Below are 27,522 nucleotides of genomic sequence, written 5' to 3' on the forward strand. Positions count from 1 at the left end.
TACAGACCTCCCGCGATACTTCGTGATGATACTGAAATTTCCCATCGTGCATTGCGCATAAATAGTTTGACAAAATGGCGGCGAAGGAAAGTCTTCGGTGAATTTATTCATAGGATTGTAATGTTTTCGTTGTTTTTCGCTGTAATCGTATATATCTAGGTTCAATTTTTGATCTGGCACAATGCAGGCCGAAGACGCAAGATATCTGAAAAGGTTTGTTGCGATAATGTCTTTACAATCGGCTGTAAACTGTCGTTTCTTCATGTCCCTCTTAATCATTTTGATAATCATCATGACATTGGCAATGAAGATGTAAATGAAATGTCCATCTCTGAGTTCATGATTGTTGGTTGGGCTTGCTGATCGACTAGGAATCCCCACTATAAGTCCAGTTCTCAGGGCCATCATCGGATTGGCCATACACTTCTTAACATGAATTTGATGTTACGTTGATTACTTTGCTACATTGTATATATAATTAAGTTAGGCACTCGCCAAGGGTGTCCACTATCACCAACCTTATTCAACATATTTGTGAATGATTTACCAAGTGTTCTAATGAAAGATACAGCAGAGCTGATTGCCCAATTTTGGGTAAGGAACCAATTCCATGCCTTATGTATGCTGATGATATAGTCATTCTATCAAAGACCAAATTTGGACTACAAAACTCCTATTTTAAATTACAAAACTATTGTAAAAGCCAGGCCTTTCCGTCTATGGCGAGCGATCGCTCGCTCGCCTATCGCTTGCGCACTAGGCGAGCTAAAAAACACTCGCCTAGCACAAGCACAGTCCCTCGATAGAGAGACTGTGAAACAAGCATCCGGGGAGGGTGATGACGACGACGATTGAGAAGGCAAGTGAATCACCAAAATCAAACGGCCCTTTTCAGGGCCATGAAATCCTCCAAAAAGAGAATTGTTTTTATTAATATTACAAAATAAATGTGTTTAGTTTATCGCCAAAAATTAAAATTAATTCCCTTAGAGTATAAGAGTTCAAGCCGAGTTCATGATGCGTTGTCACTAAGGACAACCGTTGACATCAAACGTAGCAGCACCAAATTCTATTGGCAGGTAAAAGCTCAGTATTTAATTTGTAACCAATTAGAGCATGGGTAAACATACTAGTAGTCAATGTGACGTCACAAGGTTGGGAGAATACAGCTTTAGCGATCGATTTTGCGTGGAATCGAGCCAGATTTTCGCACGTTTTTCATGAGTATTTCTGAATTTCCGTAATATCACAGATAAATTGAGAATTTGTTGTAGTTGGATTGTGATTCATTAATTTTTTCCATTGAAAAATATGTTAGTTGACTGGGACCGGTGATGCTAAATACAAACTCTGCCATGGTATTATTTATCCTGCGAAAGGTTCTAGCTAGACTGGCGAAGTCGGGACCTATTTTTTTGTTTTACAAGAACTAAATGAAAATTAATTATTTCTTTTTGTAAAACAAAAAAGAAGTCCCGACTTTGCCAGTCTAGGTTCTAGCGCGCATTTGGCAACATTCCTAAAGTGGAACACTGGTGGAGATATTGGATATCATCGTGTGGAAACCTATGTGCCAAATATATGCAGAAAATTCAGGCCGATGTAACCATCAAAGGGCAAGCCAAAAAAGACCTAATGATTTAGGTGAATGGGACAAATAGCGTGAAAAAACATAATGTCTCTAGACATTTGTCATCTGACAATAACATTGATCCTGATTAAAATGTGAGATTGACTGTGACACATGGTTCAATTTCAAAGTGAGTTGTGTGATTTAAAAATAAATAAATATAAAAGAATGACAACATGTCTGTAGTATTTTATTTCCATAATAATTTATTCATTATAATTATAGTCATAGGCAGTTATAGTTAACTAAAACACCCTGGGTCCACCCTTATTGCAAATCATATAATTTTCTAAAATCACTCGCCTCACTGCTTTTAGGCGAGAAATTTGTAATCACTCCCATAACTCGCCTCAGTGCTTATAGGAGAGCAATTTTTCACTCACCATCCATTTTCAAAAGGCAAGCACTGAAAAGCTGGAAATTAAATGTGAGTGTAAAGAAAACAAAAATTCTGATTATGAACAAAAAAATTGATAATTCAGAGAGTTTCTATATTGATAATAAAAAAATACAGATTGACAATCAATTACCATATTTAGGAATCAATTTTAACTCAAATAGTACCATCAAAACCTGCATTAAATCATTGACTCTGAAAGCACAAAAAAGCTACTTTTCAATTAGACAACAATTCAATATTTATGCCAATACCCAAATTAACACACTATGTAATTGTTATTTATTTGACAGCATAGTAAAACCAGTTTGTATATATGGGAGTGAAATATGGGGTGCCTATACCATCAACAATTTCGAACTCAAAGGGACACTCAAATCAATCAAAAATGACAATTTGGAATATGAAAAACTACATTTAAAATTCTGCAATAATACATTAGGAGTCCACAGGAGAAGCTCAAACATTGCTTCACGGGGTGAATTAGGTCGATGCCCCATACATTTGGAGGTAATTAACAATGTGTTCTCCTACTGGGCAAGGATAGCACATGGGAAGTCCTTGATTCTGACAAAGATAGCTTTACAAAATGAACTGGATCTACACGAACAAGGACAGAAATCATTTGTAACTTTTATAAAACACATGTTAGAAACACTTATATGTAACAAACTCTGGGAAGCTAATGATCTAAATTCTAAAAACATAAAAAGAATTATTCAAAATAAACTTAAAGATACATGTACATATAATAATGAATGGATGAAGCAACTCAATAAAGACAACAATCAAAATGTTGGCAACAAATTAAAGACATACTTACTGGTAAAGAAAAATTACAAATTTGAAAATTATCTAAAAGTAATTTTGAATTATAAAATAAGATCAGCAATTACAAAATTAAGAATTTCTAGCCATAACTTGCCAATTGAGAAAGGGCGATACAATAATATCCATCAAAAACAAAGAATATGCAAATTGTGCGACTCATCCGAAGTGGGTGATGAAAAACACTATGTTATGAACTGTTCAAACTCAGATATCAAATCAAATAGAGAAATTTTTTTTCACAATATTAGCTTTCCAGAATTTGAAAAACTAAATCAAGAATGTAAATTCATTTATTTGTTAAGTGCTTTGGATACTCATCTTATTATACCTTTCGCCAAATATGTTAATTCTATTTTAAATGTCGTTAATAGTTGTATTTAGTGGCCATACTGCCGTATTGTACTATATCGGTGTTGTGTCAATAAATTATTATTATCGACCATAAATATTGTTTTATAATATTGTTATTGCTGGTAATGAAAAAACACGTCTACACCATAGTAGGAACTTTAGCTAATAATAGTATTTAAAACTATTTGACCTGTTCATACCTTCTGTTGAATTTGATATGGGCATTGCAAAAGATGTCATGATAAGCAACATTTATTCGTGCATACGTTAATACAGAAGGGCATGTGAAAAAAAAGATATATCTATTGATGACATGTGTATGCAAATATCAGAGAGTATGGAGAAAGTCTATGTATTATAATGCGCTACTAGTACCCCTCCCCACATTGGGGTATGTTGAGGGAGAAGAAAAATCACTAGAGTTGCTACATATATTATGCCCCACCTCCTGCCTTATCACCTTGTTTTCCCCTACCGTACACTATCACTACACTATTGTCCCCAGGTAGGAAGTTTCATGAAAAAAATGCCAGACACCTTCAAGATTCTCTGAGATTAGCCCCATAGTTTCCTCCATATGTCTATAACAGCCATTTAATTAAGTCCCTTGTTTGATTGCTATGTTCAAGCTTGGGACACAATTACTAGTACATTATTTTGTTTATAAAAATTGTGAATTTTGTTTCACTAAATTACAAATTCTGTAACTATAGTTTTTCAAAATCATTATATCAATATATGATTCACAGTTGACACACCAGTGAATCAGCATAACTATTAGTAGTTGCACCACAGCATTCCCATGTATGTCAGTGGCGTTCATTATTCATACAAATACTGCTCACTGATGACATCACGTAAAACAAACACAATCCAGTATGCATATCTATACACAGGTTTGTTAATCTCAGGCGACATTATTTACAATTTCTTGATGTTTATTTTTTTCTCTTTCAGGAAAGTAAAAGGTGGCAATATTGATGTTCATCCAACAGAAAAAGCCTTAGTTGTGAATTATGAATTAGAAGCGACTATTCTTGGTGAGCTGGGGGATCCTATGCTAGGGGAAAGAAAGGAGTGCCAGAAAATGTGAGTACTAGTTTTTTTCGATAAATTTGATTAAAGTTTTTTATCTATAATACTGGTGGTACATATTCCATTGTTGCTATAACAACAATTTCAAATCACTGAGATCCTTGGAAGTACAATGTATGTGAAATAGAGTACTTCTGGTTTATATTGATTCCAAGATGGCTGCCGGACCATGTGAATTATCAACCCAATTCAATCAAACCGACAACCACATTTTTCATAAATGATTCACATTTAATTTAAAATTTGTTATGCCATCCAGATTTGTCACAGAATAACATTGGTATTTTCAATCTCTTCTTTGCAAATAAGATAAAATACTTTTCTTGATATTTGATGCATGACTTCAAGTTATTGTTGTGTCCATGCACAAAAATAAAATCATATGGCTTTGCAATGAGTCAAAAATACAGAATGAAGGTTATCGAAAAATGTGTGAACATGACACTGGATCAGGTCTGCATTGGAGTTTGGTGTCATTGTCTTGAACCAATCATTACATAGAATTCAAAATTGGTCACTGTCCTTGTATATAGTCGCAGAATACATCACATTATTTAACTTTCACACAAACGTTAGAGATGCCAGGTTACTCATCGAGTTGATTTGATTTCAATTATACTTGTTCCAGCAATGTATCTATTTTAAACCTCTCTTGCTATACTATACCACCTATTTCCATTATCAGTGAATGCATGTTATACTGTACACATTTCTTACAGAATTCGTCTGAAAAACCTGAACTCTGCCACCGACGTCGCTGCGTTAGCACGGGAAGTGGTCGATAAATGTAAATTAATCCATCCGTCAAAACTTCCAGAAGTTGAACAACTTTTATACTACTTACAAAACAGAAAAAAAAACTCTCCAACCAAAGGTTCTGGTAAGTTACCACATGTGTTGTTTTGTGAAATAAATTCTGGTAGCCATAACAACTGAAAAAATAATTCAGATGTTCTGTGGATTCAATTGTGAATATGCAAATATGATGTGTAGCCAAATTTTCTTCTGCCTCGTATGGTTGATATTCTCAAATGATTACATAGATCGTATTTAGAGATAGTCTTGCATTGTCACAGAAGCTCAGAAAACGTTTTTTTGGGAGAGGATTTTAGCAGATTTTCCTTGCCTAATTTTGCGATATTATGTAAAGTTACGAACAAAAATACACAGCAACAATCACAAACGTCAAAGACAACACACTGCAAGAACACTTCAGTGAAATGTGCAGTTAAAATCAACTATACAGCAATACTTGCCAGGTCGTGTGTCTAATAAGTGTACATTTACATAACTGACTGTGGAGGCCTACTATGGGTTTCTCAAATGCTTTTAATAGCAGGCCATCATTCTGTAACAACAGGCCCAAAAAAATAAAAAGGCTTTTGGCAGTGCAACGTGCTGCAGCGAGACCATCGTAGGCGGTTGGAGGGGGGATAGACCATAAAGTAGTCTACCAATTTGGGCTTGTAGTCTGCCATATGAAACAAAACCCTTGCTTACCCACTCAAATTCAAAATCACCCAGCACTTTAATAGCTGAAGTGAAGCACATACACATGCATATATTTTGCTGACTATTTTGAACTATTAACATTTTATGGGAGGGGTACAACCTTAACCAAGAAATTACATTTACTGAGCTTCTGCAACAATGTAAGTCTGTTTCTAATTAAGTCACATGTCTATCATTTACAGCCAAGTCATATTTATTCATTGTTATCAACAACTTAAATATTGAACATCATTTTGTACTAAAAGGTGGGTTGTATTCTGTGTATTGATGTCAGTCATGTTTTCATTACTTCTAGACCAAGGTAAAAAAGGAACGTTAACAGGAAAACTGAAAGATCCGCCTCCCTATGAAGGAACCGAGGTATGTGAATAAAAAAGAATTACTTATAAGAATATAGTGTCCTCAATTTGGTACATACATGCATGTTTTTATCAATAGTACAATAGTTTGATGATACTGTTGTTGATAATGCTTGAATGTGTACTACCTGACTACTAAACATGGTCCCCATGAGGCGTTGTGTTCGTTATTGGGTTCATGCATCACATACATGTACAATGCATTTAAAATACTTGTTTACACATAATTCAAAACCGTTGGCAGGAAATGATAGTATGAGTGGGTGATATGCATCTGCATTTTAATAACTACTGGTTGAATAAATAAATAGATCTCTTTGTCATTGTAGCTTGATGAGTTAGCTAATATAAATGACATTGAAGACTATATTGAATATTTATATGAAGACACTCCTGAAAAAGTACGAGGGACTGCTTTAGTATTACAACTTGCACGAAATCCTGACAACCTAGAAGAGCTCTTACAAAATGGTGAGTTCAATCGCTGTTTTAGTTATTAGTCCCCGTTTGGACGGAGTCCGAAAACGGGGACTTATGTTTTGCCCTGTGTGCGTCCGTGCGTCCGTCCGTGATCACCTGTATCTCGAACATGCATGGACCGATTATGTTCAAACTTCACTCATACATCACACATTATATGGGACATATGCACATGCATTTTTTTCATGATCCGATTAATGATAGCCGAATAGCGGCCATTTTAAGGCCGAAAATGCATCAAAATCGCACATTTTCACCATTCCGGACCCGGATCTCAGTTATGCATGGACGGATTTCGTTCAAATTTGGTACATACATTAAACATAATAGGACCTTGATGCACGTCATTTTTTTTTTCGGATCAAGTTCGAAATTGCCGACTGGCGGCCATTTTGTTTTAAAGAATTCAGTTCTGGATCCGTATCCGAGACATGTCTGGATTGATCAAGTTCAAACTTCACACACACAAGGTACATCATGTCACAAATATGTATGTGCATTTGTTTCATGATCCCATTAACGATAGCCAAATGGCGGTCGCTTTAAGGCCGAAAATGCATTGAAATCGCACATTTTCACCATTTCGGACCCAGATCTCAGTTATGCATGGACGGATTTCATTCAAATTTGGTACATACATTAAACATAATAGGACCTTGATGCACGTCATTTTTTTTTCAGATCAAGTTCGAAATGGCCGACTGGCGGCCATTTTGTTTTAAATAATTCAGTTCTGGATCCGTATCCGAGACATGTCTGGATTGATCAAGTTCAAACTTCACACACAAGGTACATCATGTCACAAATATGTATGTGCATTTGTTTCATGATCCCATTAACGATAGCCAAATGGCGGCCGCTTTAAGGCCGAAAATGCATTGAAATCGCACATTTTCACCATTCCGAACCCGGATCTCAGTTATGCATGGACGGATTTTGTTCAAATTTGGTACTTACATTAAACATAATAGGACCTTGATGCACGTCATTTTTTTTTCCGGATCAAGTTCGAAATGGCCGACTGGCGGCCATTTTCTTAAAGAATTCAGTTCTGGATCCGTATCCAAGACATGTCTGGATTGATCAAGTTCAAACTTCACACACACATGCTGCATCATGTCACAAATAGATATGTGCATTTGTTTCATGATCTGCTTAACAATAGCTGAATGATGGCCATTTTAAGACCGAAAATGCATTAAAATCACGTATTTTCACAATTCCGGAACCAGATCTCAGTCATGCATGGATGGATTTTGTTCAGATTTAGTACAATGTGTTGTACATATGCAGGTGCATTTCGGTCGTGATCTGCTTTGAATGTATATGTCACTCAAATATTAACGGAACGGGGACGTGTCATTGACAATGACTTGTTTTATTTATTTTTTAATATTTTACTCAAATACAATGTATTACTGTAAAACACTTTATTTTTCCTTTGAATGATTCAGTGAAAGTAAAATCCAGCGAATGTACCTTTTTTTCCTGTATTTTACATTCAACTCGTCAAAATTAAGTGAAAATAAATTCCATACAAAACACCCAAAGAGTGTTTTCAGCGAAAATTAATTCCAGCTAAAATAAAGTATTTTACAGTAAATGCATATATCAACAGATATAACAAACTAAACATGTATTTAAAGGGGTGATGTAGACTGGCCCAGCCATGACAACAAGATTTTCTGATTACTGAAATCTTGAATAATGCGTGAAAGACGTGAATCAAATGTCTTCCTTAAAAATTTGAATGATTTGTTTTTGAACTTTAGTTTCTCTGTTTCAAAGTTCTATGTCAAAATTCCTATCTTTCAGAGAAGAGTATGACATTGAGATATCTTAACTTCATCAAAATTAATCATGTTTATAGCACATTAATTAAAGGTGGATATACCTAAAAAATAGTTGAATCCCATGCAAAGTTTTGGTGTCACTAAGCTGATATGTCTTTTGCTTTTTCTGTTTTTACATTCAATTTCATGTATAATTGGGATCTAGTAGTGAACAGAAAATGGTCTAATTCACTATGTTCATTTATCCATCATAGACTCCGGTCAGTCAAAACACTTTTGAACTGTAGGCATTAATCTGTGATTCAGCCAACATACGGAGAGAGAAATCAAAGTCAGGGGAAGCCCCATGACCTAAGGATTTTGGTGCATTGGAGAGTGATCTGTATAATCTAATTATACACATTTTGTTGCTTTTTTCTAGAAACCGTACTTAGTGCGTTGGCGAGAGTATTTCATATAATCTGATACGCACCTTGTTGCACTATTTCTAGAAATGATAATTGATGTATTGGTGAGCGTACTCTGCATAATCTAATTATACACACTTTGTTGCGTTTTTCTAGAAACCATACTTGGTGCATTGGCGAGAGTACTTCGAGAAGACTGGAAGAAGAGTGTAGAGCTCTCCACCAATATTATCTACGTATTTTTCTGTTTTTCAAGTTTTTCTCAGTTCCATGGTGTGATAGCACATTTTAAAATTGGTGCCTTAGTAATGTCTATAGTGGAGCATGAACTAAAAAGGCATGGACTATGGCAGGAGGAGTTACAGAAGAAAAAAAAAGCTGATATCCTTTGTGGTGTACATTGTACTGTTGTCTTGTTGCTATGATAAGGGATCTACTCAAGTCAAAAATAACTAAGAGATGATATGCAGGAGAAACTCATTGTTTATTCAGCATGGAACATGTATTTGAAAAATGTATCACGGCACATGTTTTTTGAAATAGCACCTAGCCACAGTCACGTGATAATAATCAATTTACCAATATTTATTATATGGGGCATCTTGAAAATGGCTTGAAACTCAAAAATCAGGGGGAAAATACTAAAACTTTCACAGCCAAAGGATCCATTAGGGTAAGATTAGGCCAACTGCTTTTTTTTCACACAAATATGACAAATGCAGCCGGATTTTGTTGGCTCAATGTTGCCGAATCGCTTCGTTCTGAAAATTTTGTATTTTTTCCCAATTTGCAGGAAACTTTAATTAAAGCTCCACATTATCCATAAACAATATCAAGATTGCTTAAATCATTTTTAGCTCCCGTGTATGCAAAGCAAAAACAGGAAGGCATGGTAGCACTGTTTCTGTGTATTAGGACATGCGTGTGTCAATTTGTTCCTAGTCAAATGGCTAAAATCAATTTAAAATTTGTATACACATTTTATAGTATAATGCAAATCTGAGGTAATTGAGCAGCTCATTCACGTAATTAATGAGTTTTGGCTATCAAGAATTATAGCCATCTCCATTGGTGAAACATTGCTCTCTTCCTAAATTCCTTGACTTCTGTTTTCACCGGATATTCATTCCAATGATCCGTCACTCAAGAAAGATTTTGAAAGAAGTTACAAGAAATATCAAAGTCTTTTGAGGAAACAAGACCAGCTTCTCAGAGGTTAGAACTGTTTTATCACTTATGGAATTTCAGTACTGTTAACTAACTGGAATAAGTTATGGAGTGTATGCTGTAATGCAATAATTTGATTTCTAAATCTAGTTTCCTATGGCAGGACATGTAGAATTATACCGTATATGTATTAGACTTACTTAGCTTAGGCCAAAATAAAATTTATGTGGAGCCAGACTTGTATTCATATTATTTGGTACTGTAAAATGACTAATTTTCACTGGATTTAAATGTCGCTGATTTACCATTTTAGGCATATTCAGTGGGTTTCAAATTCACGGTTTTATCATTTAGATAATGTGTTCTATGCTAAATTTTACATATTCACTGGGTTTAAATTTCACTGATTTACCATTTCAGGCATATTCAGTGGGTTTCAAATTCACGGTTTTATCATTTAGATAATGTGCTCTATGCTAATTTTTACATATTCACTGGGTTTTAATTTAGCTCATTTTCCAGTCAGCGAAATAAGCAAAATTAAAACCTAGTGAATAATTAACCCTTTCACAGTACCATAACAAGATAAATGTATATGTTAAACGTTGTACATTTATTAAATAACAATCTTGAATACAAGCATTCAAAATAAACTTTAAGGTGTATTTGGTTCAACAAAACATTCTCTGAAACAGGAAACAAACATTTCCTCATTCTACCATATGTGGCGCACTTCACCGGTATACATAAATAAAAGTTTTGCTCACAATGATGATAAACCAAACCTTTGGAGGAAGGGGTTTAGAATGTTTCTGACGATTTTTACTTTGGTATGCTTGACTTTGCCATCAAGCAATGTGAATTTATTGAGAAAATTCATGCAGAAAGTATGATCATAATTTCATATACGTCTTGTTTTTTTATTTACAAAACTGAATACATCATAATCATCTTTGTATGTGTTCATGAATGAAATCTGCAAAAAATTTACTGCTTTTTTCTGAAGATTTTCATGAATTTGGAAAATTCCAAATTTTTACACACACTCAAAGGAATTTTAGTTTCACCTAACTTTACTCATATGTATACAGTCCAAGAGGTATTTAAGAAATGCTTTATAAATTTATTCAATGATATATTTTTTTTTTGGGAGAGGGTCAAGTTCTTTAGTTTGATACACAAATAGCTAGGATGCTTGTCTGCATAGGATGACCTTATTTTAATAGTCAGGTCAATGTAAACTTACATAGGGCTGGCAGGATATGGGGTTAATATACTTTATATGTAGTACATGTATGAGCGTAACCATTTGTCTTATGTCAGTTATAAATATTTATAATTATAAATAAAAACATACCTTAGTGCCAATGTATATCAGTATTTGTGATCACAATTGTTCGAAATATTAACTTTCTTTCTATTTCTCTCATCAGTTTCATTTTATTTACTGTTAAATCTGGCGGAAGACATGAAAGTTGAAATGAAGATGAAACACAAGGACGTGATACCAATGTTAGTGAAGACTCTAGAAAGAGACAACTTTGAATTATTAATATTAGTCGTCTCGTTTCTGAAAAAGCTTAGTATATTTGTAGAGAACAAAAATGATATGGTAAGGGGAATTATTATTTCAGTCAAAATAGTCTTATTTTATTTTTAATTATTTCCCACAAGAATTATTTAGCATTTATTTAGTTTTGCTCTTTGTTAATAAAAACAAAAAGAGATTAAAAATAATACTAACCTGTCTGAGCAGGTTTCACTAATCAGATTATTAGATTAACGATCTACATTTCCTGTTTTATATTTCGAGTGAATTTTTTAAATGAATATCATTATTCAGAATAAACTTTGGAGTATTATAGAATGAACTTCTACTGCGGGAACTTTGTTTCATTGCTACAATTTTAGGCACAGATGTGTTGATGATGTGTCAGTGTATTTGAAATCAACACAGATATTAAAAAAAATAATATGAGGTTATTACAAAGATACCAAATAATCATATGAAGTTACTACAAGGATACCTCAAAGTATGTACAAAGACAGTACACCGGGAGTATTGACCAATGCGCAGCGGAGGTCAATTCAACAACGTACTGTCTAAGTGCATACTTTGAGGTATCCTCATAATAACCTTTTTATTATATATCTTTTCCTTCCAAGGATACATTATGGGAATGCCGAAATGCAAAAAGTTTAGAACAGAATCAACAAACTTTTTTGTAGAGTCCGGTCAAACCCTGGTGGCAGCCATGTTTGTTTTTTTATTATTAGATCTGACTCTTGTCCGCATAATCATTCCATATTTGGAATTCGCATTTCCTAAATGGTAGGATGAAAATACCCTGTAAAATACGCAAAATTACGGCATACTGTAACTTATGGCGTTATGGTGACAGATGTATAATAATAGTATATATGGTGAGGCTCTTAGTAAAATTTACACATGTATGGCAAAAGTCACCAGAGATACATACATGTGTAGCTATTATTATTGCCATGTAGCACTATACAGATATTTGACATCTCTTCAGAACCCTGTATGGAGTGTTCATCATTCAGTTGACAATTTTAAAAGTGCATTAGAACATTCTTTGTTTATCTGAAGAATTATAGGATTTTAAATTGTGGGAGCAAAACTTCACAGTGGTGTAGAAGTGTATACATTGTTGTATTTTAATCAACAAAATTATAATGTTTGCAGTGGTTATATCTGTTCGATATATAAGTCTGATTCTCAAAATGTTGTGATTGGATTTCATTTAATGTACTGCTATAGCTGTACCATACATTGCTGTGACATTATAAGCTTTAAGACATACAGATCAGCACAATTTATGAATGTTTCACCTGTTGTATACGCATGGGACCTAAATTGAACACAATCCTAGCAGGTTTTGACAGAAAGCATATTAAAACTTTCCAAATTGTTTATTTGTATCTTGTAATATAATACATGATTATTCGTATCACTTTCTAGGCGGACCATTGTATTATTGAAAAACTGGTAAAATTGGTGCCGTGTGACCATGAGGTAAGTGAACGTTAAGAATAAATTCATTTGCTGTGATCAAAGAAAGACACAACATTCTATAAGCATAGAGCGGAAGGGATCAGATGATTTGTAACATATCTAATTTCACAAAACGAACCCACTTCATTTATGACATGTTTGGTGTATTTAAAGCTATGACACATACTGTATTTGTTTTATTGGAAGCACGTCTCATAAATCAGCATAGTTCATTTTCCATTTCCGTTATGCGTGAAATCAAACGTAAAAACAGGACAAACAAAGGCCGTAGCTGCGTAGTGGCATTAAACATTGCATGGGATTCCACAAAACGCATTTATTTTGGGAGATATTTTCATGCTTAATAATGTGCTGTACACATTGGATAATGGTCAATTTCAATGAAGTAATGGTATCTGTCAAAGATTGGCCTTTTGACTTTGAGCTATGAAAAAATTTGAGTTCCAAAGCGGATTTTCGGTCCACGTCATTTACACAATGCATGAGATCTCACAGTTGAACGGAAAATTACCTATTGCAATTTATTATATGGATCATTAAAATGAATCTTTTTTTTTTTTACCATGGCAACACCTCTGTGTCATTTACGTAAGATAATGTGCTATGAATGGAACATATACGATGTAGTTTTTCTCTTTGAGCAGCCACTTGAACTTTTTGTCATGGTTTATTTGTTACATTTCTAACACTACAAATGTTTGCAATTTAATGGTTTGAAGTACATTCACGGTGATGGTATTTTGCAAATGTCGCCAACACCTTCAAAGTGAAATGTTCATAGCTACATATTTACAATGATATTGACATGAAAATTTGTCTTACAAATATAAAGTAGTTTACATTATATTCTTGTTACTTCAACAGGATCTTTTGAACATTACATTAAGGTTGTTATTAAATCTTTCCTTTGATGCACCTTTAAGAAGTAAAATGGTGAAGCTAGGGTTGTTACCAAAACTAGTGTCTCTTATAAGTAAGTAAACAGTTCTCATGTCACACTGTCTTAGATACACGGCAAATGTGATATCCCAGAGTTCAATGCATTTTGTACCATCCAATATACACTTTATCTTCGCATGAGGGCGCAATTTCAAATTGAAAGAAAAACTAGCATACACGCTATTACCATTCTATGACCTCAATTGACCCACCAGCCTCATTCCTAACTTGATACTGGAATTCTCATTTTTTTGATGTATTTAAAGTTTTTTACCCGGATCGTTTTAACCATTTCAATAAATAGTTATAGACTATAATTGATTATGCGAAATTACTGCATTTTTGGTGGTTTTTGGCCTACTCCTCTCACTGTTATGTTAGAATTACCGCGAAAGTGCCTCCTATGGATTGTCAACATGGCGGCTCACAAAGTTACGTTCGGTAAGTCCTTTTTTTTCTGTTTAACACAAGAAAAAAGCAATTTTTAGAAAATAACGTTCGATTTCTTCAATTGTTGGCGCCTTTTTTGTTGCAAAAATGATGGTCGTGAAAATGAAAAACGTAATTTTGTTGGGGATTTCGAGAGCTTTACAACGATATGTAGATCGACCATATATACGTTATGTCCCTCATAGGAGTAGTGAATAAAGTGTCATAATGTATTTTGTCATTAATTTGCATACCATATATTCACTATTGAGATAATATATACACTATTGAGATACTATGGGTATAGGGATAAAATGAACATTTTCCATGTATCTGTTTTTGATACCAATGCATTTCATTCGTTTCTCTCAATATTATTTTCTGACATATTATTCATAATAAATTATGTAATATTAAAGTGAGAATATACTAAATATAGTTAATAACAATTGATTTTCAAAAAAAATGTGCCACGCCCCCTCCACTTGCCCCATTTCTCCAGTAAACGTGACACACATTGATGTGTTTGAAGTTGAAGAATTAATACCTAGAAAATAGTGTCATTACAAATTTGACAATTTAGGCTGACTTTAGAATAGTTTTACCAAGTGTAAATAATAATTTATTATTATGACAGATTTTTGATATTAAATATTGAGATTAGTAATGCATCTTGTGTTTTGTTTCAGATCTTTTGTGCTGAACTTACCATGGACAGTTTGCATGTGACGAGTGATACCTGGCTTGATATTATATACAACATGGAGATGTGATGCACATAGTGTGCATTTGTATTCCTTGTGTGTGCCAAATAAAATTTCAAAATGTGATTCAGCAGAATCCAACAAATTCACTTCAATGTGTTCAGTGTATTTAATTTCAAATGCTAGTGAAGCTGCTTCAAGTTTCTTATCAAGTTTGTTAAGATCATCCTTTTTAGTAACTTGAAGTAACTTTGCTGTGAATGATTTGCTTCATTAATTTCAACCTTGGTATCAAATTGGTCGACTAGTTTTGTTTCATATTGCTTCACATCATGTTTTTGATCTTCAGATAACTTTGCAAACTTTTGTATAAATTCCAGTTGTTGGTCGATCTTTTGAGCCTGGTTGAAGAGCTTGTCAATTAGTTTACCCACGTTTCTCAATTTAGCATGAAGGTGATCCATAGTGTATTCATTTATGGGGTCATACTTTATAAGAGGATGATTACTCTGACCATTACTTTTTTCTTCTGCCCATGAATTCATATCCGCAAGAGTGATAGACATATCCCATTCATGATTTGGATTGTGACATTTATGAACTGTAGCCAAACATAAATTGCAGAAAAAACTGGTATTCTTTCCCTGCAAGACCAAACTTTTATACTTTTCATCTCGTTCCAGTTTTCTACAGTATTTCATCCCCTTTATACCATGTTGGGCAAATTTTTCAGTGCATGCCAGAACAGGAAGAATATCAACTTCTATCAGTGCATCACTCTCTGGGGCATTTATAATGGCAAATGGAATGCGGCTTGCATCAGAAGACTGGATTTGGATTTCTCCATACTTCATTACCATTATATTTTATCAGACGTATAGCACCACTGATGGCAAATACTTTGAAATTTTGGGACACTCCCTTGAAATCTTGGAAAGTGTGGCCACCCTCACCTACAACTATTTCTAACTTCTGTCTCTCATTTTCATCATCAAGGTCATAATCCAATTTCTTTTCAGTCAATATGTTGAGGACACTTCTCCAAACCAGGCCTTCAATATCATGAACAAACCAGCCCTTTTTATTTTGAGAGGCAGTTTCTGACACCATAGTGTGGAACCGTTTCAAATTATTTCACAAAGTGGTTAATTTGAGAATTCTTGAAACATTTTCTTGTGTTCTCAGAGATTTCTCTAAACCATCATTGTCAGACCGCCCCCTAGATGGATAAATATGTGTTCTGCTTCAGAATCATTTGTCATTTGTAGTCTGATCTAATTTCTGGGAAGATGGTGCTGCTAATAAAGCCAATTTAACAGAAGGAGGCAGAATATCTGATATAATGGCTTCCTTGAAAAATGATACAGATAATACTGATTTGGCAAATGTTTTATCTTTATTTAATCGTAATTGCCAAAGGGCACTCTCATCAAATCCAGACAACTTTTCACCTACTGCCTGGTGCTGATTTAAGATTTTACTGAGGTAGGCTTGACTCCCAGTGGCTTTCTTAGAAATTGCTGATCTTTTCGTGCTAAATAGAACTGCAAGAGAGACTTCCAAATATTTCTTTGAATCATCCCATTCGTGACCCTTTAAATTTTCCAGCAAATTTCTCACCACTTGTCTTACTTGAGATGGCCCTTTTTGAATGATCAAATCGGAAAGTTGCCCTATTTCATTAGCAACGAGCGATCTCGCCTTCATCAGCTTAAATCTGTGAAAAGCACGGCTGGCAATAGAGCTTGCCGTCATTCCCATAACGAACAAATCATTCAACGCGATAGCATAAAATCGCCTACAAACCATTCGAAGTGAGCACATCGTTTTAACTTTCTCGAACTGTGAACTATAGTCATCATTGTCATTAAAAAAGCAACAAAACCCGAATATTCGAGTCAAAATCTCGGAAGAAAGATCAGAAAGAGAACGACCTTGTGTGCCGACGGACAACATCGGCGATCGAGTGAGCAGTTGAATTTCCCACGTAATTTTGCGGCTAAACTTGCCTGCTTGACTCTTTTGGATACTCTTAGCATGATTGTGTAGGAATACGTCCAGAAAATGTGATATTGGTACAATAAATCGCACGATAAGCACATGGAAGGCTAACCCGGAAACAACTCAAGCGCTAAAAACGTTTTTTGCGCAGAACGATGCCAGAATTTCAGTTCTGCGCATAGCAATATGCGTTGGTACAGAACGTGTTGAATTCTGGGTAAAACCTCGTACCGTGCGATATGGATCCCATGTGAAGTACACAACACAAATACATTGTTTGGTTTTCACTAATATCAAACGGTGTTGTGCAATAACCGTGGTGCTTGTTCAGTATGGCAAGCAATGGATATTTTTTACACACGTCCATGTATTGTGATCAATACTCAATCCTGGTATGACAAGACAAGACAATAATTGTATTTCTTTGTATCCATCTGCAGTTAATACACTATGCACAAAATATAAAAAAAAATAAAATAAATAAATATGGTTACTTGACTTATTTATGTACACAAACGACCAAGGAGGGAATCATGTCTGAATATTGTTCTCACCTGTGCTCATTATATTAGCAGTAACCTGACAAATTCATCTCCCACTTTAATCTAACCTTACCAAAGTTCACAATTGTTATTCCAGTTGATGCATCAGTGTTTTCTGTGACTTTTACCTTAAAACTGTGTTTCCTCTTTGTGTTACATATAAAACACCTACCACTGATCAGATGACCATGAGAAATAATAAATTCAGTCACTTAATCACCCTGTACTTAACAAACACAATTTCATGGTGTCTAGTCATAATTTGAACATGACTTTTGTTGTTGTAATCACTCTAAGGCATTTTCCACATGGCCTCTTATTTTAGGAAGAACTTCTAAATTTGATATCAGGATTCAGTTCAATAAATAAAATTGCTCTTGAACAGTACAAAGGCCTTACAATGCTTAGAGGAGTTAATGTGAGCTTGAGATATAGTATAAAGTGTCAATGCAACTTTGAATGGTGTACATTCAGATGCATGATGAACTTTGTGCTGTCTTATTCTATGTTAGTGAATCTTTTTTTTATTGACAGGTAATGAGAATCATCGAGTTATAGTGTTATGTCTGCTGTACCATATAAGTATGGATGATAAAGCCAAGTCCATGTTCACATACACTGATTGTATACCAGTTGTAAGTAAAACATTTATCTTTTTTCTGCAAAAACTGGGGTGTACAGGGTAGCTATGATATATTGCATTCCTGTCATTAATAATTAACCTGTAACATTGTCCTTGCCATCTTTGATTCTCGGTGTATCTTACCTACATCTGATGTATATTGTATATTTTATTTATCTTTTCTGTTAATGTTTTAAATCTACCAGTATGGTCATAATCTTGGGCTGTTTAAGGGGTAAAAGTCTGCAGTAGTCATTTCCTTTCTGTCTTGAAAATAATTTAATTATGCATAGTTATGGGACACTGTCATGAGAACTAGCATGTGTACAGTATATTACTGTTACTGTAGAATACTTTATTTTTGCTTTTGCTTCAGTGAAAATAAAATCCAGTGAATATACTTTTTTCCCTATATTTTACATTCAACTCATTAAAAATCAGTGAGACTAAATTTCATACAAAACACCCGAAAAGCTTTTTAAGTGAAAATTAATTCCAGCTAAAATAAAGTATTTTACAGTAGTTACCTAATATTCATATAGCATTGACCATGCAATGTGCAATATGTGAACAAATTGCTATTGTTGCTATCTTGTAATACATCCAGTACTTGGCATTAACTGTGACCCAAGCCACACATACTGCAAACACTGATAGGTTACCATTTCCAATTTAGTAGCTCATTCCGTACATGGAAATTTACAAAAAAAACCCAATGATTTCACACTTTACATGGCCCTAGGTATCGAATAAATTGTATTTTTAATATACCTACCATTAACACTTATGAAATGACATACATGTAGGTGTATGTCAATGACAAAATAAATCATATTTAATACTGATTCAACTACAATCAATGCTATTTTTTGGTGTGTGATTCTATTAGAGGATGCACTTCTAAATACAATACCACTTTTGAAGCTGGTAGCCCAGCAGGCTTCAAAAAAAATCTTTGTACTTTTACTTTTAATTTTTGATAGATTTTTGTTACAGTAAACATTCACATTTATATGGTAAGGCATTATCAATGACTGTAATCATTCTGAACACCAGTGAAATTTTCTTACATTGTTTCTATTCCACTATTGACTTTATACGGTAAAACTACTTATTTTCAGTTTGATTTTAATTTTGCTTTTATCTGAATTAGTGAAAATAAAATTTTTTTTTTTCTAATATTTTACATTTAACTCATCAAATTCAGTGAAAATAAAACAAAACAGCCAAAATATCTTTTCAGCTAATATTAATTCCAGCTATTAAAATAAAATATTTTACAGCAATTGAAAGTGACTTTTTGAATGATACTAACTGGAGAGACTTTTTATTCTCTACCTAGGTGATGAGGATGATCTTGGAGTGTCAGGATGAGAGAGTTGACCCTGAGTTGATAGCACTGGGTGTCAATCTATCATGTAATAAGAGAAATGCACAGATCATATGTGAAGGGTCGGGATTAAAGTTACTCATGAAGAGAGCATTTAAATTCAAAGATCCGTTATTGATGAAAATGATACGCAACATCTCGCAGCATGATGGACCAGCTAAGAATTTATTTGTAGTGAGTTTCCGTTTACTAATTTGACTGGTATGGGGTGTGGGAAAGTTTGTATGCTTACTGTCTTCATTACAGGTTTCACAGGTTTTTGTTCTGTGTCAATTTTCAGGGGTCACATAGACACTCATGAATGTATTTTTAGCTCCGCTGTCGACTTTGTCGAGCGGAGCTTATCATATGAGTGATTGTTCGTCGTCGTCGTCCGTGTCAATGTTTTACTTTTTCGACTTCTTCTTGAAAACTACAAGCCTGAATGCTTTGATACTTGGTGTATATGTACCTTGGGTAGACCTCTCTCAGATTTGTTCATTTCATGATGATATCTTCAATTCTCTAATTTTGGTGAATATTTTTGTCATTTTTAGTAAAAAGTGATATTTTCAACTTCTTGTTGAAAACCGCAAGTCCAATTGCTTTGATATTACATATATAGGTACTACATGTGGACCTCTCTCAGATTTGTTCATTTTGTAATGATATCTTTAATTCTCTAATTTTGGTGAATATTTTTGTCATTTTTGGTAAAAAGTGATATTTTCGACTTCTTGTTGAAAACCGCAAGTCCAATTGCTTTGATATTACAAAAAAGTGATATTTTCAACTTCTTGTTGAAAACCGCAAGTCCAATTGCTTTGATATTACATATATAGGTACTACATGTGGACCTCTCTCAGATTTGTTCATTTTGTAATGATATCTTTAATTCTCTAATTTTGGTGAATATTTTTGTCATTTTTGGTAAAAAGTGATATTTTCGACTTCTTGTTGAAAACCGCAAGTCCAATTGCTTTGATATTACATATATAGGTACTACATGTGGACTTCTCTCAGATTTGTTTATTTTGTAATGATATCTTTAATTCTCTAATTTTGGTGAATATTTTTGTCATTTTTGGTAAAAAGTGATATTTTCGACTTCTTGTTGAAAAACGCAAGTCCAATTGCTTTGATATTACATATATAGGTACTACATGTGGACCTCTCTCAGATTTGTTCATTTTGTAATGATATCTTTAATTCTCTAATTTTGGTGAATATTTTTGTAATTTTTGGTAAAAAGTGATATTTTCAACTTCTTGTTTCTTGTTAAAAACCGCAAGTCCAATTGCTTTGATATTACATATATAGGTACTACATGTGGACCTCTATCAGATTTGTTTATTTTGTAATGATATCTTTAATTCTCTAATTTTGGTGAATATTTTTGTCATTTTTGGTAAAAAGTGATATTTTCGACTTCTTGTTGAAAACCGCAAGTCCAATTGCTTTGATATTACATATATAGGTACTACATGTGGACCTCTCTCAGATTTGTTCATTTTGTAATGATATCTTTAATTCTCTAATTTTGGTGAATATTTTTGTCATTTTTGGTAAAAAGTGATATTTTCGACTTCTTGTTGAAAACCGCAAGTCCAATTGCTTTGATATTACATATATAGGTACTACATGTGGACTTCTCTCAGATTTGTTTATTTTGTAATGATATCTTTAATTCTCTAATTTTGGTGAATATTTTTGTCATTTTTGGTAAAAAGTGATATTTTCGACTTCTTGTTGAAAAACGCAAGTCCAATTGCTTTGATATTACATATATAGGTACTACATGTGGACCTCTCTCAGATTTGTTCATTTTGTAATGATATCTTTAATTCTCTAATTTTGGTGAATATTTTTGTAATTTTTGGTAAAAAGTGATATTTTCAACTTCTTGTTTCTTGTTAAAAACCGCAAGTCCAATTGCTTTGATATTACATATATAGGTACTACATGTGGACCTCTATCAGATTTGTTTATTTTGTAATGATATCTTTAATTCTCTAATTTTGGTGAATATTTTTGTCATTTTTGGTAAAAAGTGATATTTTCGACTTCTTGTTGAAAACCGCAAGTCCAATTGCTTTGATATTACATATATAGGTACTACATGTGGACCTCTCTCAGATTTGTTCATTTTGTAATGATATCTTTAATTCTCTAATTTTGGTGAATATTTTTGTAATTTTTGGTAAAAAGTGATATTTTCGACTTCTTGTTGAAAACCGCAAGTCCAATTGCTTTGATATCACATATATAGGTACTACATGTGGACCTCTCTCAGATTTATTCGTTTTGTAATGATATCTTTAATTCTCTAATTTTGGTGAATATTTTTGTAATTTTTGGTAAAAAGTGATATTTTCGACTTCTTGTTGAAAACCGCAAGTCCAATTGCTTTGATATTACATATATAGGTACTACATGTGGACCTCTCTCAGATTTGTTTATATCACATATATAGGTACTACATGTGGACCTCTTTCAGATTTGTTCGTTTTGTGATGATATCTTTAATTCTCTAATTTTGGTGAATATTTTTGTAATTTTTGGTAAAAAGTGATATTTTCGACTTCTTGTTGAAAACCGCAAGTCCAATTGCTTTGATATTACATATATAGGTACTACATGTGGACCTCTCTCAGATTTGTTTATTTTGTAATGATATCTTTAATTCTCTAATTTTGGTGAATATTTTTGTCATTTTTGGTAAAAAGTGATATTTTCGACTTCTTGTTGAAAACCGCAAGTCCAATTGCTTTGATATTACATATATAGGTACTACATGTGGACCTCTCTCAGATTTGTTTATTTTGTAATGATATCTTTAATTCTCTAATTTTGGTGAATATTTTTGTAATTTTTGGTGAAAAGTGATATTTTCGACTTCTTGTTGAAAACCGCAAGTCCAATTGCTTTGATATTACATATATAGGTACTACATGTGGACCTTTCTCAGATTTGTTCATTTCATGATGATATCTTTAATTCTCTAATTTTGATGAATATTTTTGTAATTTTTGGTAAAAAGTGATATTTTCGACTTCTTGTTGAAAACCGCAAGTCCAATTGCTTTGATATATTATACATATAGGTACTACATGTGGACCTCTCTCAGATTTGTTCATTTTCTAATGATATCTTCTGTTCTTTAATTGCCATGTGCATTGCTAACAGCGGAGCTATCTCAGCCGACAGGCTGCTTGTTTATTTTTAAAACAACATTTTGAGAGGAATGGCATTCCAGTATTTCAGTACAGACTCCTCCATACCCCATCCTCACAAAACAAAAGTTTCTTAATGTGAAATTACACAGCGCTATACTACCATAGTTCATTTCATGTACCTTTATATACATTTCTACATTTGTTGTCAGTTTTTAGCTCCACTGTCAACTTAGCTAGTCATATTTGTGATTATTTTTTGTTAATCTTTGTTGTTTGTATCTGCATCAACTTTTTACATTTTTGACTTCTTCCTTAAAAGTGCAAGACTGATTGCTTTGATATATAATTGCTTTCTTAGATTTGTTTATTTCATAATCTCTTCAAATCTCTAACTTAAATGATGAATATTTTTGTCTTTAAGGACTACATCAGTGATCTGGCAAATGTTATCAAGAGCTACGATGATGAAGAATTTGTAATTGAGACTCTAGGAATTCTGAGTAATTTAAACATTCCGGATTTGGATTATGAACTTCTCCTTAAAGAATACGGATTAGTTTCTTGGATTAAAGAGAGATTACAGCCTGGTGAGCTTATTCAATATACTCAACTATATGATTATTTTCACATAATTAAAAATACTGGGCTAGTTACTTTGTCTTTATTGTTGAAATGACTGCTAATTTGTGTGGGCTTTTGTGTAATACCGCCCTCTACAGGTGCTGCTGAAGATGACTTGGTGTTAGAGGTTGTTATGTTGGTTGGCACGGTAACCAGTGATGATTCCTGCGCAGCTATGCTGGCCATGTCCGGTATAATACAGAGTCTTATTGAACTCCTCAATGGTGAGTATAAAGTAAAATAGTTTATTTTAGCTGGAATAAATTTTTGCTGAAAAGACTTTTTGGGTATTTTGTATGGAATTTGTTTTCACTGATTTTTGACAAGTTGAATGTAATATATAGGAAGAAGGGTATATTCACTGGATTTCATTTTCACTGAATCATTCTTTCAGGGAAAATAGCAAAAATTAATTCCAAGCGAAAATATTCTACAGTACTTACACAGTGTCAGTACAGCTTTAATTTCGCGAGAAACAAATTTTCATGAATTCATACCGTGTAAATTGTGAAATTTTGTAGAGGTTAAAAATTATGTTTTTTGGCATACAACTCAGAGTGTCAGCGATTTTCATGAAAATTTGTTTTCAAAAATGCCATAAAATCAAAAAATCACGAAAATATCTAATTGGGAAAGTTAAGTGTTTTACAGTATGCTTTCAAGGCAGTCTAGTCTGTCCTATGCATTATCAGTTAAATCAAAAACTCATCAACAAACAAGTGTCTGGTATTAGGGTTGGGTAGTCAGACAGACACAATCTTGTAAATAGCTCTGCTTTGACTCTGTATATTAAGTATCACAGTACGGTACCTCCGTCCTAACATATCAGAAATACAAATTCCAAATATGGAACAAGTACGCGTTTTAAGGCATTTTTCAAAATGAAGCTAGTTTTATAGAGCAAAGTTCTACTAATTTTGCACTCATGCCTAGTTTTGAGTTTCACCCACTAATCTGTGTGGATCAGGAAGATGTATAATAATAAATTTATTATAAAGATACCGCAATGTACTGTAAAATGTGTATTAGAAACCACGGCTTCTATTAAAATGGTACAATATAACAGAGGGGATGCGGCTTCTATTAGCACTATCTACACATATGAGAGATGATGAATTTTTGGTTACCAATTATTCAAAAAGTATGGGTGCGACTTCTATTAGGGATGCGGCTTCTAGTACAGATTTTATGGTAGGCACTCAAGACAGTATATATTTGTTGTTAATGATGAACGAAAACTATTTCAGGGTATTATAGAAATAACATTGGTAATATTGAAAGACACCAGGGCAAATCTCAAGGCAATGACTTTTGATGCTTCTGTGAAGTGCAAGCTATGGTATTATTTTCTGTCAGGTTTGTTTTAAAACTACCAGAGAAAAGTAGAAAAGCTTCCTACTAATTTATTTCAGCAGCGATATTGTTGAATTCACTCTTGTTATTCTTCGTCTCTAGCGAAACAAGAGGATGATGAGATAGTGTGTCAGATAGTGTATGTGTTCTACCAAATGGTATTTCATCAGGCGACCCGGGAGGTCATTGTCAAGGAGACCCAGGCACCAGCGTACCTGATTGATCTCATGCACGACAAGAATGCAGAAATCAGAAAAGTTTGTGACAATACGCTGGATATTATCTCAGTAAGTTGTTTATTTTAAATTTACCCTAGAATAAAGTCGATAGGATTTAGTCAGAAAATGAAAAGTCAACAGACTTATTATTTATAGCTGCATTTATTTTATAAAATCTGAAAATTTTCAATCAAAAGTGAACAGATTTGTAAAATAAAATTGTGTGCCTGTCTAAGACAAAATATTATAGCAACGTGGAAATCAATATTGCCTGGCTAATTATGAATAACTGTGCAGGTAAGCAAGAGGTTTACTGTAAAATATATGCCAAGCTGTCTAAGGTTCTCTCTCACAGCGAAAATAATCAATAAAATAGTCCAGTTTAACATTGAAAATGTGTTCTGTATTTTATTTTGTAATGAGTGTGACAACATGAGCAAAAAAAAAAAAAAAAACAGGACTGCTAACTATCTACCAGGACAAGAAACTTTTAGAAGTTACTGATGATGACTTAACTCAAGCATGAACTAATACTTTGACTTCCGCATTTCAAATAAATTACTTGGCTGCGCTTGCTTGCCATGCATTGTCTGCTAGATATTAATTGACTTATTATTTTTTTAGGAATTTGATGAAGAGTGGGCCAAAAAAATTCAATTAGAGAAATTTCGTTGGCACAATTCACAGTGGTTAGAGATGGTTGAATCACGTCAAATGGATGACAATGAAGGAATGATGTATGGTGACGAAGGATATGGGCCTTATATCCAGGAATCAGATATCTTGGATCGACCGGATCTATTCTATGGACATCCAGGTAAACTGAATATGTTGATTTTGTGTGGGGGCAATTGGCAAGTCCTTATCAGTTAAGATTCAATTTGTGGTATAATAGGGGGGAGTAAATACTTCTCATAATATCGTAAATCTGATTTGTTTGGAATAATCCTATGTTCACTTGATATTTGTAATGCTATGATTGTATGGGAATTGTTAAATACTTTATTTTAGTCAGAATTAATTTTTGAAAATACCTTTTGGCTGTTTTGTATGGAGTTTAATTTTACTTATTTTTGATGAGTTGAATTTAAAAAAGAAAAAAATATTTATATTCGCTGGACTTCACTGAATCATCCCTTCAGCAAAATTAAAGAAAATAAATTACGAGCGAAAATTAAGTATTTTAAAGTATGCTGTTGTTACGGAATTTGCCCAATGTAAATATTGATACAAACATATAAACAACACGTTTGTCATTTTTAGTAGTTTAGTCTCAAGTTCCCCATTGTTTTTTTCTAACACTAGGGAATGTTTATTGCGTATATAGCACACTATACGGTCATTTATATTACAATTTCTGAACTTTCAAGGGTACTTTATGTTGAGGCCAAAACTTCTAAAAAGCCTTTGATTGATTGTTAGAAAGACCAGTAATGGCTGACTATTTTGAAGGGTACATTGAGGTAGGCATCTTGGCAATTTGCGCTTTGTATTTGGAGGTTTGTACTTTACAAATTTGTGCGGGAAACCAACTTTGTGAAACACTAGGTATGTTATTTGCATAGGTAGTTGGTCAGATGTAGTTAGAAGTCTATATTATACGGGTGATTATATATTAAAAGTCACCAAAGCCTTTGCCTACTGTAAAATATTTTATTTTATATTACTTAATTTTTGCCTATACAACTTTTTGAAAGTTTTGTATGAAATGTATTTTCACTGATTTCGATGAGTTGAGTGTGAAATATAGAAAAAAAGGTATATTCACTGGATTTTATTTTCACTGAATCATCCATTCAGTGAAAATATGGAAAATAAATTCCAAGCGAAAATAAAGTATTTCCCAGTAAATCAAACAATAATCAGCTATAACAACTATAATCACTTCTCAGCTGGGTTATGTTATTCATCATTGCCAATACAAATGTGGTAGAAGCATCTTTTTTTAAAGACTTTCAATATCTGTGGTGATGCTGTTTACTTAGTTGACTTTAATAATTAGATAAATAAAGAATTCCTTCTCAATTTTAGCCATTTATATCATTGATTCATGTGTAAGTATTTTTCAAGTTTTACATTGTTGTCTGTGGGGAGTTTAGTTGTAATAGTAAAAGAGTTATAATACTGCTGCTGATTGGTTTATTCAATAGTTTTATTTGTTCTGATTGGCTGATTTGTCTTTGTATTCCAGGTGCATATGAGGATGGTGAATTGATTGATGGGACAGTCAGTCCTGAATATCTTGATGAATATGTAATGCAGAATGGAGACTATCTTGGCCCCAATGGAACTCCCATTTATAATAGGTCAGCATGGTTTCCCCCAACAACACCATGAATCATTTTAATGTAAAACTTGTGCCTATTGGCCAATAACGCTCATGTAACTATTAACTGCCAATCAGAATTGATTTCTTGTCATATATTTGCATATCACTTTCTGATCTGTTAAACACTTTATTATTGGTTAAAATACACATGTGATGGACA

General features: G+C 33.5%; 1 protein-coding gene and 1 long non-coding RNA gene across 2 annotated transcripts; both read left to right on the plus strand.

The window, feature by feature from the left end:
- Positions 1-28: 28 nt before the first annotated feature.
- LOC100371756 (kinesin-associated protein 3-like) lies at positions 29-27,522 on the plus strand. The gene is made up of 17 exons (XM_085506411.1): positions 29-213; positions 4,167-4,298; positions 5,024-5,184; positions 6,112-6,176; positions 6,505-6,646; positions 9,012-9,236; positions 9,972-10,070; positions 11,456-11,634; positions 13,006-13,059; positions 13,924-14,032; positions 18,209-18,309; positions 19,639-19,860; positions 23,263-23,428; positions 23,561-23,686; positions 24,918-25,102; positions 25,658-25,850; positions 27,225-27,522. The coding sequence occupies exons 1-17, from the start codon at positions 182-184 to the stop codon at positions 27,368-27,370; spliced, it is 2,337 nt and encodes a 778-aa protein (XP_085362537.1). The 5' UTR covers positions 29-181; the 3' UTR covers positions 27,371-27,522.
- LOC146735508 (uncharacterized) lies at positions 14,042-15,280 on the plus strand. Its single transcript, XR_014931223.1, has 2 exons — positions 14,042-14,439; positions 15,117-15,280. It is a non-coding gene; the product is annotated as an uncharacterized LOC146735508 (long non-coding RNA).

This window comes from Saccoglossus kowalevskii, chromosome 12, assembly GCF_978046115.1.
Source record: "Saccoglossus kowalevskii chromosome 12, keSacKowa6.1, whole genome shotgun sequence".
NCBI lineage: Eukaryota > Metazoa > Hemichordata > Enteropneusta > Harrimaniidae > Saccoglossus > Saccoglossus kowalevskii.

Coding starts and splice junctions, on each gene's coding strand:
- LOC100371756 (XM_085506411.1), top strand. CDS start 182: ATGCAGGCCGAAGACGCAAGATATCTGAAAAG. Junction 10,071..11,455: donor ACAAGACCAGCTTCTCAGAG/GTTAGAACTGTT, acceptor TTCTCTCATCAG/TTTCATTTTATTTACTGTTA. Junction 18,310..19,638: donor ACACTGATTGTATACCAGTT/GTAAGTAAAACA, acceptor TTCTCTACCTAG/GTGATGAGGATGATCTTGGA.